The sequence below is a fragment of the Eleutherodactylus coqui genome, chromosome 6 (assembly GCF_035609145.1).
Source record: "Eleutherodactylus coqui strain aEleCoq1 chromosome 6, aEleCoq1.hap1, whole genome shotgun sequence".
Lineage (NCBI taxonomy): Eukaryota > Metazoa > Chordata > Amphibia > Anura > Eleutherodactylidae > Eleutherodactylus > Eleutherodactylus coqui.
Window position 1 is genome coordinate 47,145,025 of NC_089842.1, and position 15,586 is coordinate 47,160,610.

The following is a 15,586-nucleotide window of genomic DNA, read 5'->3' on the forward strand; positions in this document are numbered from 1 at the left end:
AATTCAACAATCAGAAAATAAAAAAAATTGAAAAATGGGAAAAAAGTGATTTTGTGTGATTTTTTTATAATCAATTTTTTTTAATTTTTTTTTTTTACTATCTGCAAAGTTTCTTCGTTATGTGACATGCATTGTAATGGTTAAGGGAAAAACACCTAAACGGTCTTCTACTTTTAATCGCTGAATGAGAACCTTCATGATTTCCCTCCAGAGAATGAGAATGCGTCCCAGTCATGCAGGGATCGTACAGTTGTGTTTTGCCACCCGGCCAGTAGTTCACTGGCCTGGCCTGTATTTTTCCCGCCAGGCTGGTCCGGTATTTTTATTTATTTATTTTTTACTGGCCCTATTACAGACCGGTATTTTGGTCGGGCTACAGTGTCCCCCGAGGGGGTGAAGAACACATTTGCGACATGCAGCAGATGTTTTGTTCATCCCCATGGGAAATAAAGAATTCCCTACTGCAGCTGTCACAGATGACAGATGCGGTAGGGGATCCAGCCGCTGGCATCTTGTAATTGTTTTTCAGGGAAGGGCTTTAAATGTAAACCCATCCCTGAAACGCAACCCAAACTGGTGTAAAAAAATTTTAAAAAATCATACTCTCCTTTTCTTCAGCTCCTGGGGCTCAGCTGGATCCTGTCTCCGCCGTCCCCGCCGTGACTTATTACTACAGGGGGCCGCTGTGGGATGTCACCATTACGACTGGGGGCCATTGAGATGTGGGGGATGTCACACACGCCTGCGTGTAGATTGTATGCAATGCGAGCGTCTGCAGACTCCAGCATGTTCTCGCGAGGAGATAAAGAGAAAAAAAAATGCTGTGATAAGACACACCTTTTTTTTTTTTTTTTTTTTTTTTTTACAATGGCCGGTATTTTTTTCGTGACAAAGGTGGCAACCCTACAAGTACCTGAGCGCTCTGTACGAGCCGTGCAGCCATATGATCAGTGCAGGACGAGGAGTAAGAAAATAATGAAGGTTCCTATTCAATGATGGCAATCAGATTTATCAAACTAGAAAGCAGATCAGAAAATGGCAATTTTTCACTATACAATGAACAAGCTTTAGTTGCTGGGAGCGAACGGCCCTGTGTTTTTGGGGTTTTTTTGTTTTTGTTTTTTTTTTGTTTTTTTTTCTCTAATGTCAGAGTGGGAGAATTTAAAGTGTTTAATATAACATTGCAGGGTTGTTCTTGGCGCCTTTTACTGCGTGTCCTTCGTGCTATCAGCAGAGTATAAAATACTCCAGCTGTGGAATGACGGGTCACATGATGGGAGATGAAGAACAGGTTTCAGTTGGTGACCTTCATCATAAACTGAGGCCACGTTATCAGGGATGGGATTGCAGAATGTATATGAAGCGGCACGTGTTTTGTCTGCAGTCCTGTCCTTCATCGGTTGTTGTGGGGAAGGGGGGAAATCTGGTTTACGTAGTGGCAAGGTGTATTTTTAATGGCATCATTTCAGGATACTTTTTTAATCTATAACTTTTTTATTTTTGGGGGGGTGGGGGAGAGAAAATTCTGCAAATCCTTTTGATTTTGATTTTTCTGGTGTTCAGCCTGAATAATAAATCATGTGATAACATTATTCTCTGGGTCAGCACGATTCTAGCAATATCAAGTTTAGATGGGGTCACATCTACATTGGAATACCAGCAGCTGAGCATGATGGGAATGTATGATGCTTGAAGTCTGAGTCAGGAGATCCGTAGTCAGGCCGTCATGCACCTCTGTATTATGGACACAACAGGGACCAAAATGCGTCAGTGTGTCACCGGACTTATATTACAGTTAAATTAGAAGTCCCAGCATGTCCTGAATGTCTGAATCGGTCAAGGCATACTGGGAGTTGTTGTTCTATTAATCTCAACAGATGAAAGACCTAAAATTGATAGAACTAAAACTCCCAGCATGCCCTGACTGTTGCAGACTGGTGGCATGTTGGGAGTTGTAGTAGGCTGAACTTCCCCACTAATCATCTCTCCTCTCCCCTATATGTGATGCTGGAGGTGGCGGGACCAACTTTCTTACCTCCACTGTAGACTGCTGATGAAGGACCTGCTATGGTCATGTGACTGATATCATCATTGCAGGTCCTTCATCCGCTGTACCTTAGTAACTGCACCAAGGAGGTGTGGAAGGGTCGGGACATGTCTCCTGCCTCCTGGGACTTCGGGACAGCATCCCAAAACCAGGACTGCTCTGCAGAATCTGAGACAGTCGGGAGGCCTAGGATTGGAAAAGTGTTTCAATTTCTGGACAACCCCTTTTAGGTATTTGGATTAGAATTTTGCAGTTCTTAGCCACAGTCTCAAAAATAAAAAAAACAAAACTTCCGATGACTCTGGCAGCCACCCAGTATCTTCTCTCCACCATGTAGTACACAAGTAGATTGACTCCTCCTAAGCAAGGGATGCTCAGCCCTCCAGCCCTACCTCTTTGCCCTCAGGTGGCAGTGATGGTGGTGGCTTATATCCTAGCACCTAATGTCTATAGTGCACAAAGTGAGGGACTAGACCAGTATCTGCCAAACTCCAGTTCTCACGAATTCTCCCCCCCCCCCCCCTTCCCCCGTAGGTCATGGTTTGAGTATGCCCTATAGAGGACACCTGTACAATACTATGGACCTGTTGGGAGTTGTTTTGGGAAATGTTGACTAGACTAATCAATGTTCCTGCAATTAGTTTCTGTAAGAGATTTGGCCATCGGGTGAAAGAGGGGTGCGGGGGGCAAAATCTTACTATGGTGGGAGAACTCCTTTTTAAGAACCCCTTTGCCTATTCCAACCATCTGCTAAGGCCAGAATGGCTGCATCCCTAGAGCTGGACTTCCATTTTGGTATAAGAGGCTTGTGCCAATGGGCAGCCCTGCCAAAACTGATCCATGTCAGAATGTAGGTCATGCATTGGAAATCTGCCATTGTCCCAATTTACATAAGGTTCGCGGTTTTGCTAATAAGGTATACTTTATGCCATACTTATTTGACGAGTTGTAAATTTAGTGTTGGTCATGGTTGTGATCGGCATCGGCAGTAGTAGTACTTTCGCTTCCCGATGTACTAGTCTGACGGCAGAGACCATTGCTAAAAAAGCAATTTTAATGTTTTCTCTCGCTTTTTCCCTCTAGTCATGAAGACGTGAACGTCCCCCGATACTCGGCTCCCAGCTACGAGGAAGTGATGAGGATTGGGTACAACGCCAGAGAAGCCACAGAGACTGACCGTTCAGGGAGGATGAGTATTACCCTCCCCTCTTACGAGTCCCTGACAGAACTTGATGATTCCACCCCAACTAGGCCCAACGCCTCTTCAGCTAAACGGGAGCAACCGCAGAGGACGAATTCTCGCTCGGCGAAAGAGAAAAAGCCTTTAAACATCAGAAGAATAAAGTCAGACAAACTTCACCTGAAAGAATTTAGACTTAACCTGTCGGGTCAGACAAAAATAGCGGAAACCACCAACAAGATTGAGCCTATTACCCCACCCCCAGAATATGAAGATAAGAAAATTGGTTCTGATCAGCCCGCATAGGGCGTTGTTGCTGTGAAAAGTATGGGCACGTTTGATACTGTCTAATGGACAGTGCAAACTTAGACAGCCTTAAAAATGTGCCTGCGGCTCGTGCTGGATGATGAATCTGGTGCATCTTGAGACTGTCTAGTATGACTTTATACCACCTATTAGTTGACTTAGTCCTATGACCGATTTTGGTCAAAATTTTGGCACAAAGACATGTATGCCATGCCCTGTTTCCTGTGAGGCCACGCCCCTTTCCTGTGAAGCCACTCCTTTTCTGTGTAAAGCACATCATACATGTGATGCCAGCATGTAAGACTGTTTACTAGTGCGTCTTCAATGGTAAATCTGCCCGATCGTGCTTTCGTTTTAGCTTTGTTGTTTCCTCTACCTCTATTGTTATACAAGTCCTTTTTATTCCTCTCTGAATATATTCCACATTTTTGTAAATTTACATGGTTGTCATTCGTATGGGTTTAATAAAATATTCTGTACTATTTTTCTCATGGGATGATATCAGTCTGGACTTGCAGCAGATCTGCTCATTAAAGGGGTTGCCTAGGATTAGGAAAACTTAGCTTCTGGCTCCCAAAAACAGCACCGCCCTATCTACAGTTTTGTGTTATTGCAGCTGGGCTACGTTCAGTTTTATGGACTTGAGATACTTTTTGAGCAAAGTAGTGGTTTTTCAAATCCTAGACAATCCCATTAAATACTATGTACAATATTCATTGATATCTCTCAAGTGCTGTGCCTCTTAGGAGACTCAGGAGGAGTGTCATGTCTCCTTAAGGAAAGCCCCCAAAAAGTGCATGGAAACACCTAGGCAGAGAGTGGGTCAGAGGATGGTATAGTCTCTCCGCAGGGAGGGAACCCGAAAATGGTATGGGGGCAACTAGAAGGTAAGTGAGGAGACTTATAAGGCCATGCAAGCTCCTCTGGGTAATTTTATGCAAATTAGAAAGATGGGGAAAAATACCTCTGCAGCGCCATCTATTGGATGGCTGCATTCCTTCAAATCAATGTGACTTTTTAACAAGTCCTAAAGGGGTTGTCCCGCGATGACAAGTTAAGTTAAACACTTCTGTATGGCCATATACATGCACTTTGTAATATACATCGTGCATGAAATATGTGCCATACAGAAGTTATGTACTCGCCTTCCCTGCGCTGGCGTCCCCGTCTCCATGGTGCCGTCTAATTTCAGCGTCTTATCGCCCGATTAGATGCGCTTGCGCAGAAGGGTCTTCTCCCTTCTGGTCGGTCCGGGCACGAGCAGCGTTCTGGCTCCGCCCCCTTCTACGCGTCATCGCGTAGCTCTGCCCCGTCACGTGTGCCGATTCCAGCCAATCAGGAGGCTGGAATCGGCAATGGACCGCACAGAGCCCACGGTGCACCATGGGAGAAGACCCTCGGTGCATCGTGGGTGAAGATCCTGGTGGCCATCTTGGAGGAAAAGAAGGAAGAAGTTGCAGAGAGGGGATTCGGGTAAGTAAAATTTTTTTTTTTTTAATTTCAACACATCCCTTGGGTTTGTCCTGCGCTGAACGGGGGGCCTATGCAAAAAAAAACCCGTTTCGGAGCGGGACAACCCCTTTAACAATGACTGGGAATAGAAAACCAAGCCAGAAAACTACACAGACAGTTGTTTTGGGGTGTCTGCCCTTCATCAGTGTCCAGTAGGTTTCTGGCTTAGCTGGTGAGAGGCCTGTGATGTGGGTCAGGAGGGGTGTCGTGTGTCCTTAAAAAGTCCCATTGATTTTGTAGGAATGCTGCCATCCAATGATGTTTCCATAAAAAAAAAAATAATACTCTGTCTTATAATAATTTTACCCCCAAAAGAAGCACAGTTTCTTATTTTCGAGGAAGGGTTGGGGGGAGAACCCCTATACTCACCTGGTCTGCGGCGTCCCAATGCCTCTCGATGGTCTCTGGCGGCTCTGCGGAAAACTGCAGTGTCCTCCCCGTCTGCCATCTCAGCTGTTATGGCGACGGGGCTTTGTATACCCCGCCTCCAGCAAAGGAAGTGCTGTGATTGGCTAATTGAGCGCCGGATGTGCTTGGCTAATCGAGAGTCAGCAGCCAATCACAGCACTCGCTTTGCTAGAGGTGGGGTATTCAATGCCTGGTCGCCATAAAGAAGCTGAGAGGGTAGATGAGGAGGACACTGCAGTTTGCCGCAGAGCCGCTGGAGACCATCGGGACGCCTCTGACCAGGTAAGTATAATATATTTTTTTTCTTTTTTTTTTTTTTTTTTTGCAGGTTAGCTAGGTCTTTTCAGAGAGGCTTTATATTTCAAGCCTCCCCTGAAAACCGGGATAGGACCTATTTTCAGGGAAACACGCTGCAGAGGTATTTTGGTACTCGGAGACGCCAAGTTTTTTTCAGTGAGGGTCTAACATGTCAAGTCTTTAAAAAGTGCAATGGCTCCTTAAAATGAAGCGTTCTTGCTAATAGTCTGGCAAGCCATGTGCATGGATCAAAGCCTTTACAGATCTGTATTTTCCCGGCGTCATCCTGACGGCAGACATGGAGGTTGCACCTTGACCTCGTAGGGACAGGAAGCAAGAGACTTCAAAAGGCTTCTCCCGTCTCCCATTTACCAGTGCTTCCTGTCCCTACAGGGACATGCAAGAGGAGCTCCCTCCAGGGAGCTGCAGGATGACAGCTGGGGGAACGGTCCATAGGGCTGTTCCCCCCCCCCCCCCCCCCCTCCCCCCCCCCCCCCCCTCACATTTTTCCAAAGCAGGCTGACTGTAGGGATTGACGGTCCATAGGGCTGCTTCCCTTCTCATCTCCCTTTGGGGTGTCAGCGCAGTCCGGGAGCACGGCGGGCCACAGGTCTGACCGCCCGGGGTTCACCACCGCAGCAGTCGGAGCGGCGGACCAGAGGTCCTTGAGTCCCCCTCCTTCCTCTTCCACAGCTCGGAGTTGTTTTTCAGCCGGGGAGAGCGGCGGGCCATAGGCTCAGATGCCTCTCTCCTTCAGGCATGCCGGCGCGGCCGCGCCAATGACGCGGCATGACGCGGTGACATCAGACGCAGTCAGCTGACCCGGAACAGCGGGAGATTTGAAAATGGAGACCCCCCGGCAAGCTTCCACTGACAGCACACCTTCAGAGAAGGATTTATCTGTCTAATCTGGTTCTGTCTGCGTTTCTGCATCATGACTACAAAGGAACCAGAGATGGAAGCCCTGCAAACTAAGTGTTACTTGTTGCAGGGATGTTATGCTCAGAGATTTAGCATTGTGTGGGGGGTTTTCCCTTATGTGCATGTATATTCTGCAGGACAGGGAATCTACCCGGTCTAAACAGGACCTAAAGAAAAAAACACAGGAAAGGCGCCCTGTGTCTTTAAAAAAAAAAAAAAAAAGGACAAGGCGTATAAAAAGCCGCTATGCCCGATTGTACCTACAAGATGCTTACGGATGAACAGGCCGCATTCAGGGAAGATATTAGATCCCTGGTTAGAGAGGAGGTCCGGGCATCGATTTCCAGTCTCCCCCAGCTCATCGGGAAGAAAGGGCGAGCCACATACCGCTAACAAGCTCAGAGTTTGAGCAATCCCTGGGCGACTTGTCAGCTGGCTCAGACCAAGGAACCGCACAGTGTTTCTGGTTAATGATACCCTGAAGAAAGTAATCACAGATGAGTGGGCTGCGCGGACAAACACCGCTATTTGTCCCGCGAATATAAAGAGAGACTCCGCTTTGCGGAGAAAGACGTGAGCATCTACGCGCGGTCCGGGAGCACGGCGGGCCACAGGTCTGATTGCCCGGGGTTCACCACCGCAGCGGTCGGAGCGGCGGACCAGAGGTCCTTGGGGTTCCCTCCTTCCTCTGCCACAGCTCGGCGCAGTTGTTTTCAGCCTGGGAGAGCGGCGGGCCATAGGCTCAGATGCTTCTCTCCTCCAGGCATGCCGGCGCAGCCACGCGTGGCGTCGGGCACAGGTGGCCATAATGGCCAAAAAGACAGCCCTGCCATTCGAGGACTCCTCATCTTAAAGACCCGATGGACAGGGTTGACGCCTTGATGAAACGGGCCTGGCAAACAACCGCCTATACGCTGAAGTCCAATATCACAGCGACTTCTGTGGCGAGGTCGATGTTCCTCTGGTTGGGGGAACTCGACGACCAGATTAAACAGAAGGCTCCTAGAGATGTGTTACTGGAATGCATGCCTCTACTTAGATCAGCAACAGGCGGTCTGGCTGAAAACATGGAAAGCAGATGCGGCTTCCAAAGGAAGGCCGTGTAACATCCCGTTTTCATGGCCAGCACATCTTTTGGCACGGACTTAAAGGAGATCCTAAAAAGAGCTACCGACAGGACCCACAGTTTCCCGGACCAAGCAAGAACTGGATTTCCCCACAAACCTCAGCCATCCTTCAAGCCATACCGAGGCAAAGGAAAAACACTGGTCCTACCCCAAAGGAGGCAGGGGTAAGACAAAAACAACCCCTTCCCCTGTAGGCGAGTACCAGGTGGGGGGCAGACTATTGAGCTTTTCTCGGGAATGGCAGGGGATTACAGACAACCCATGGGTCCTGCAGCTCATAGCCCAAGGGTACAGAATAGAACTCTTCACCCAGCCCCCCAGTAATTTCAGAGTCACCCCCATGCAATCCCCCACCCTGCAGGATATCTTTAAAAATGAAATTTCTAAGCTGCTACAGATGGGGGCGGTAGTCCGGGTCCCCGCAGTAGAACAGGGCTTGGGGTTTTACTCACCCCTATTTCTGATCAAAAAACCGAACGACCGTTTCGGATGATCCTTACTTTGAAGGGCCTGAACAGGTTTATTACCTACAAAAGGTTTAAGATGGAAACCGTCATATCTGCAGTAACTCTGATCAAAAGAGGGGACTTTGAGTACCGTTGATCTAAAGGACGCGTACTACCACGTCCCAATCCTGCCGAAACATCACAAGTACCTGCGGTTTGCCATCAGGATGGGCAGCCGTGTACACCATTTTCAATTCCAGTGCCTACCCCTCGGAATTTCAACGGCACCCAGGATATTCTCTAAAATAGTGGCAGAGATGGTGGCGCATCTCCATGTGGCAGGCATAAACATTGTCCCATACCTGGACGATTTCCTGGTAATTGCATCCTCGCCGAAGATCCTCAAAGAGGATACCAGCCGAATCATCTCCCTATTTCAGAGACTGGGGTGGATAGTTAACTTCCCTAAGTCTAGTCTTTTCCCCGAGACGCGAAAGACCTCCCTGGGGGTACAGATAGACTCAGCGTCTCAGATCTTGTCTTGCCTCCACCCAGGCAGGAAAACCTTAGGCTGGCAGCACAGAAATGCGGCCAGAAGAAGCAAATAACGATTAGGGACGCAATGAGGCTCCTGGGCCTCATGACCTCCTGTATCGGCATTATTCCTTGGGCCCAGGCGCACTCAAGGACGCTACAGAGAGCCACCCTGGGCAACTGGGACGGGGCAACAACCTCTCTGGACAGCAGAATGCCCGTGCCATCATCGGTCACAAGGTCCCTCCGCTGGTAGCGGTCAACTGGCAACCTAGAGGCGGAGTCCCCATGGGTGACAGAGCCCTTCATCTCCGTAGTCCCCAACGCAAGCCAGTCTGGCTGGGGAGCGCAAGTGGGGCAGCGTTTGCTCCAGGGCAAATGGGGTCCGACATTGCGTGCCCAGACCTCAAATTTCAGAGACCTTAGGGCCATCTGGGAGGCGCTTCACAGAGCTCAGGATAGCCTAAAGAAGAGACATGTTAAGATCTTCTCTGATAACGTGACCGCCGTTTCACTTATTCGCCACCAGGGAGGCACCAGAAACTTTCACCTGCTGAAATTAACAGCCCGGATCTTCCGATGGGCCGAGTCCACGGTACAGTCCCTGACAGCCGACTTTCTAAGTCGAAGAGGCCTAGACCCCGGGGAATGGTCTCTGAATCAAGAGGAATTTCGTCTCATTACAGAAGCGAGCAGCAAAAATTCAAAATGTCCCGCCTATTTTTCCCTAGATCCGAGGGACAAGGCCAAGGGGTTAGACGCTTTTTCCCAGAGTTGGGATTTCAGTCTGGCGTACGCCCCCCCCCCCCCCCCCCCCCCATACTTCTGATCCCGAGAGTTCTTCAGAAGGTCCAGCAGAGCAACATCACGCTGATCCTGATCGCCCCACACTGGGAAAAAAGGGCATGGTTTCCGGTGCTCCTAAAGTTCGCCAGCTCGGAGTCAATCCGCCTTCCATCCAGGAAGGACCTTCTAGCGCAGGGCCCTGTTCTTTGCCCCAACCTAGAGAGACTGAACCTCGCGGTGTGGATATTGAGGAACAGACGCTACTAAGACAAGGTCTGTCCTCCAGAGTTATCGTGACTCTACGCCAGTCCCAAAAACCTGTAACCTCAGCTATTTATAATAAGATCGGGAAAAAAATTCTCCTCCTGGAGGGGGCTGGGAGTCTCCAATCTTGACACTTTGGTGGCGGAGATTTTGGACTTCCTCCAGATAAAAACCTGAGACCAGGAACCCTGGAAGTACAGGTATTAGCGCTCTCGGCCATTCTAGACCCAACTTTGGCGGATCATAGACTGATCCGCAGGTTCATGAGAGCGGCAGAAAGAATGAGGCCAATTAGCCGTAGTACAGTCCCCCCCCCATGGGACCTGAACCTAGTTCTCCAAAGCCTCTGCAAAGACCCCTTCAACCTATCGATCAGATTCCAATTAGGTTCCTCACGTTTAAAACTGTGTTCCTGGTAGCTATCACAACAGCGAGGCGCGTAAGCGAGCTCCAGGCCCTATCTTGTAAGACATCTTACCTATTAAGCCAGGACGATAGGGTCATACTAAAAACAGACCCCCTTTTCTTCTTCCAAAGGTAGCCTCAAAATTCCACAGACAGCAAGAAATTATTCTCCCATCCTTCTGTCAAAATCCCCAAAACGATAGGGAAAGAGACTACCATAGCCTGGATGCAAGGAAGGCCATTCTATGCTACCTAGAGCAGACCTCATTCTTTAGGAAGGCTGACTGTCTTTTGTTCAATTTCAGGGGCCGGGCAGAGGAAGAGCGGCTTCTAGGAGATCCATCAGCAACTGGATAAAATCCACCATCCAGCAGGCCTACTCTTCCGGCAACAGTTCTATCCCGGAAGGACTCAAGGCCCATTCTACCAGGGCAGTATCCTGCTCCTGGGCAGAGAGGGCTATGGCGACGCCGGACCAAATTTGTAAGGCAGCCACATGGTCCAACCTGCACACATTCGCAAAACATTACAGGCTGAATGCGGACCTCTCCTCCGATCTCTCTTTCGGGAGAAAGGTCCTGCAGGCAGTGGTCCCTCCCTAAAGAGTTAATCTGGTATACTCCATGTCTATCGTCAGGATGACGCCGGGAAAAGGGAGTGAATTTCTTACCGAAAATTCCTTTTTTCCGAGTCATCCTGACGTTACGTATTTCCCTCCCAAAAATTCACACGTTTATATAAACGTTTATGCGGGCACGAACCAGTAGCCCAGAGGCTCCTATGGTGGACATTTCCTTTTATGCGGAAAATTTGTGCGTATTATCTTGTGTTAAGTCTGGGTAAGCTACCCTCTTCTTGTTTATGTTCAAATGGAACTAACCATGTTATTTTTTTTCGGAGCAAATAACTATCTTCCTTGGTTAACCACGACATGTCCATGTAAGTAAGTTAGAAGACACTGGTGAATGGGAGACGGGAGGAGCCTTTTGAAGTCTCTTGCTTCCTGTCCCTACGAGGTCAAGGTGCAACCTCCATGTCTGCTGTCAGGATGACTCGGAAAAAAGGAATTTTCGGTAAGAAATTCACTCCCTTCCGAGCACTTCATAGGACGCTATATAGTGCTCCATAAGTGATCACATTTGTCCCTGTAGCACACAGACGCACAATATGGCCCACAACAGTAAACGAGCTCTTCCAACCGTTCCTGGTTTTGCTCAGAAAGTTACCAGTGTGTATGGACTATTTATTACATCTTCAGGATTCACCGCAGAGGATGGGACGATGGCGTCACGAGTGACAAAGAACTTCAAAGTAACTGCTAGTTGCCCTTTCCCTGTGACATCCCCCAGCAGTAACTTGGACGGGTCCAGGCTACCTCCCAGGGGAGGAGATGGTAGAGGCCCGGGGCAAGGCCTTCAATTACCCCGCCATCTCATCTGCTGTGAGCCCGCTCCTGGAATGCTGCACTGCTAGGGACATAATGCTATCTCCCTTCTATTACAGCTTGTGGCAGAAGCAGCCATCGCCTGTAAACCTAGCAGAGGCTTCTCGTGTATAATATTCTACCCTCCTTTATTTATCCATTCCAGGTTGTTGCTTGCCGTCATTGAATGGGAACTGTCACCATTTACTTAGAGTATGAGCACACGTTGCAAGGCTTTTATCCACTGCCTATAAATGCTGAAAACCTCGTTCACTGACTGCAAGCAGAGCTCTTGAAGATGGTGAAGATTTGTTACGCTATATGGAATGAAAGCTGTTCAGCAGACCATGATCCAATTTTGCATGCAAGCTGCGGGGAAACCTGTTGGGCCATGTCACTAACATGACGGCCATTTTGAACACCACCATCTTGGCCTCAATTATAATTTTTCCAATGGGAAGGTAGGCGTGTGACATCCCCAGTCAGACATATTATACACACTTGACTAATTGTTCCAATGTGATGATGAGTCCAAGATGGCGGCAACCGAAATGGCAGTCCTTTTGGTGACCTGGCCTAATAGGTTTCCCTGTTTCCCGGCAGTTTGTATGCAAAATTGGATCACTGCCTGCCAAACCATTTTGTCTGAATATGGGTGTTTCCACACTTTTGAACGCCCTGTCTATTAAAAAATTGCAAAACGGACCCCTGTGTAATGATTCCTTCTATGTAGGACACCCCGTTGCCCTTTTTTGCAAGAAAGATGTAATGAGACTGATCTACCTGCTGGTGTCACTGTATCCTGCATGTTTATAGGTCTCCACTAGAGGGTGCTGGTGCACTAGGTAATTATGTTATAACGGTGACCAAGAAAAATTCAGGCCTGGAAGGAAGTATAATGTACGGCTTGATATAAATGTAGGACACTAAAGTGTTAATCCTGTGTGATCCTTCTGATAAAATATGTGGGTAGTAGGTGGAAGGTGCGGTGTGAAGTTAGTCTCTTTGAAGGGGAGAGGTTAATAATTTTGCAGAGAGTTTACTGCAGTTTTGTGTAATCAACCATTGAGGTTTCCATCAACACTGTAGTCTGTGTCTCAAAATTGGCGCAGCCGGAGTTCCGCTTCCATTTCTTATCCGTACTGGAAAAAGGGATTTTATTGCTTACTCCCACTATTACCCTGTGAGGTGCTGTCAATGGTAGCCACATGCTCCTGCACATGCTCCATCAGAACTGGTGTCACTGGGCAGCTCATGAGGAGTCCAAGCAAAAAAGTGCTAAAACTTAAGGGAACTTTTTTGCATCAGGGGTATCCCAAGCTGGAAGGGGGGATGGGAATTTATCAGCCATGGCGGATGGTTGCCAATGAGCAGTTGCTCTTGCTGTATGACATTCACTGCGATCTATTGAAATTGTGTGCATGTAATGCAAAATCTCCTCTGTAGAGGCCGCTGCAGTGGAAATAAGCAGCTGAAGGCTATCTGATTGAAATAATCCCTGATGGTGCAAAGATTAGTATGTGGTTGAGGAAAATGTATAAAGAATTTCAGACCCATTTATAAAAGAATGACATTTTATAAAGAGGTTGTACCAGTTCTAGAAAGCAGATGGCGCGGTGTGTTACGCAGTGGCCTGGGATGGTACTGCAGGTGCAGTCCTATTCACTTCAATAGGACTCGGCCTGTAGTACCAACCTTGGGCCACTGTGTAATGTATGGAGCTGTTTGCTTCCTGTTGCAAAACTGCTAAAAGTGTGACAACCCCTCTAAGGGAAAACTGTTTCCCCTTGTCATCCTGACAGCATACACCTGGAGGTTGCCTGCTGGACACCTGTTGGGACAGGAAGCAGAAAATACAAAAGGCAACTCCCATCACCAGCTCACCAGTGTCTTCCTGTCCCTACAGGACAGTCCAAGCGGAGAAACCTCCAGGTGTATGTCGGAGAAGAGGAACTCCAGCAGCCTGTCCGCCCTGGGGCGGATCCTCTGCTGGGCTGGCAGTCCCTGTGCGGGTGGGACCACGTAAGAGGGCCCCTCACCCGCAGGACCATACTATACAGCAACCTTTTATCCTCCCAGCACACTGCCCATAGGGTTTGCTGGCTGGAGGAACAGAATCCCCGGTACCTGGCCCTGCATCACTCCTACTTCCATGGTCGTCCCTCTCCCGGGGGGGGGGGGGGGGGGGGCGCACAGGAGCTGTGCTGAATCCAGCAGCAGGCGTCTGGTGGCACTGGGCTCGGCAGCGGCAGACGGTCCTGGCCTCCCTCTCGGCAGAGCGGCAGCCGCATCCAGCAGGTAAGTGCAGAGTGACCCCCGGTGGAGTGACATAGTGCCGTCACATGAGGTGCAGAGCCACAGCCAAGGGGGCGTGTCCGGATTCGGGAAGGCGCCAAATTCAAAAATTTAAAGACCAATTTTCCTCTGCTGCTGTCTGTCTGGATTCTGAATGCAAGATGTGAGCCAGGGAAGATACTGAGGGCAGTTTCCGGTTAACGACATCCTGAAACAGCTGATCTTATCAGAGTGGAGGCAGGCGGAATACAAATTCTCCCTTCCAACAGAATTCAGGAATCGCCTGATATTTTCCACAGACGACATCAACTTCTTGGAAGCTACCCCCAAGGTAGACCTAGCGGTGGCCAGGGTGTCCAGGGAGGCGGCCCTACCCTTCGAGGATGTCTCGCAGTTGCGGGATCCGCCGGACGCTAAAGTGGATTCCACAATGAAAAAAGCATGGGAAGTCGCTGCCCTAGCTATGAAGGCGAATATTAGACACATCAGTGGCGAGGTCCATGACTGTCTGGTTGGACCAGCTCCAGTCGCTGGTCACCCAAAGGGGTCCCAGGGAAGACATTGCCAGTTGCTTGCCTTTACTCCAGCTAGCGGCAGGATTCCTGGCGGACGCCTCCATGGAGTCCGTAAAATTTGGAGCCCGCTCGGCAGTTTTCTCCAATACAGCTAGGAGAGCTGTCTGGGCCAAAGCCTTGACTGTAGATAGTACCTCCAAGAATAGGCTCTGTGCCCTGCCGTTCCAGGGCCACAGGATTTTCGGGCCGTCCCTAGACTCATTGTTGGAGAAGGCATCGGACAAGAGCCACGGGCTTCCTACAGAGAGGACCTTCAGGCGCCCTTCCTCCTCCTACCCTCCATCATTTCCCACCAGGGCATGTAAGGGGAAAGGTAAGACCGGACGCTGGTCCTACCCCAAAGGCAGAAAGGGTGAGACAACACCCTCAGAGCCACCTACGGCCGAGACACCACAGGTCGGCGGTCGACTGATGCAGTTTGCCTCCAGGTGGGAGGAAGTGACGTCCAGTCCCTAGGACTTGCGCCTTATTAAGGAGGGCTACAGAATTGAATTTTCCTCCTCCCCTTCCCGTAGGTTCGTGGTCACCCCCTGCCAGTTGCCTTCGCTCGCTCAGGCTCTTCAACTGGGAGTGCAAGAATTGTTAGCTCTTGCGGCTATCATTCAGGTTCCCGTGGAGGATCGGTTCAGGGGTTGCTACTCCCCCTGTTCCTTGTCAAGAAGCCCAACGGTTCTTATAGAACAATTTTTTTAATTTAAAGTTCTTGAACAAGTCTATTTCTTACAGGAGATTTAAGATGGAGTCAGTACAATCAGCGATGCCCTTAATTGCGCCCGGTAGCGTCATGGCCACTATTGACCTAAAGGACGCTTATTACCACGTCCCCATTCACCCAGATTCCCAGAGATTCCTTCGGTTTGCTCTGGTCATGAACGGTTCAGTGTCACACTTCCAGTTTGTATGCTTACAGTTTAGAATCTCTGCGGCACCTTGCGTGTTTTCCAAAGTTGTGTTGGAAATGATAGCTTTGCTGAGGGCCAATAATATAATAATCATCCCATACTTGGATGACTTCCTGATGGTAGCGGGGTCGGTGCCAGAGCTCCAAACTCACATTAAT

At 49.0% G+C, this 15,586-nt stretch overlaps 1 protein-coding gene across 1 annotated transcript in view; it reads left to right on the plus strand.

Annotated features, from left to right (window-relative positions):
- The window catches only part of TMEM51 (transmembrane protein 51), a 42,391-nt gene extending 38,376 nt beyond the window's left edge, over positions 1 to 4,015 (plus strand). Inside the window, exon 3 of the mRNA XM_066606727.1 lies at positions 3,131 to 4,015. Coding sequence (XP_066462824.1) covers positions 3,131 to 3,533 — 403 coding nt within the window. The 3' untranslated portion in view covers positions 3,534 to 4,015. The remainder of the gene's footprint in view (positions 1 to 3,130) is intronic.
- Positions 4,016 to 15,586: the final 11,571 nt, after the last annotated feature.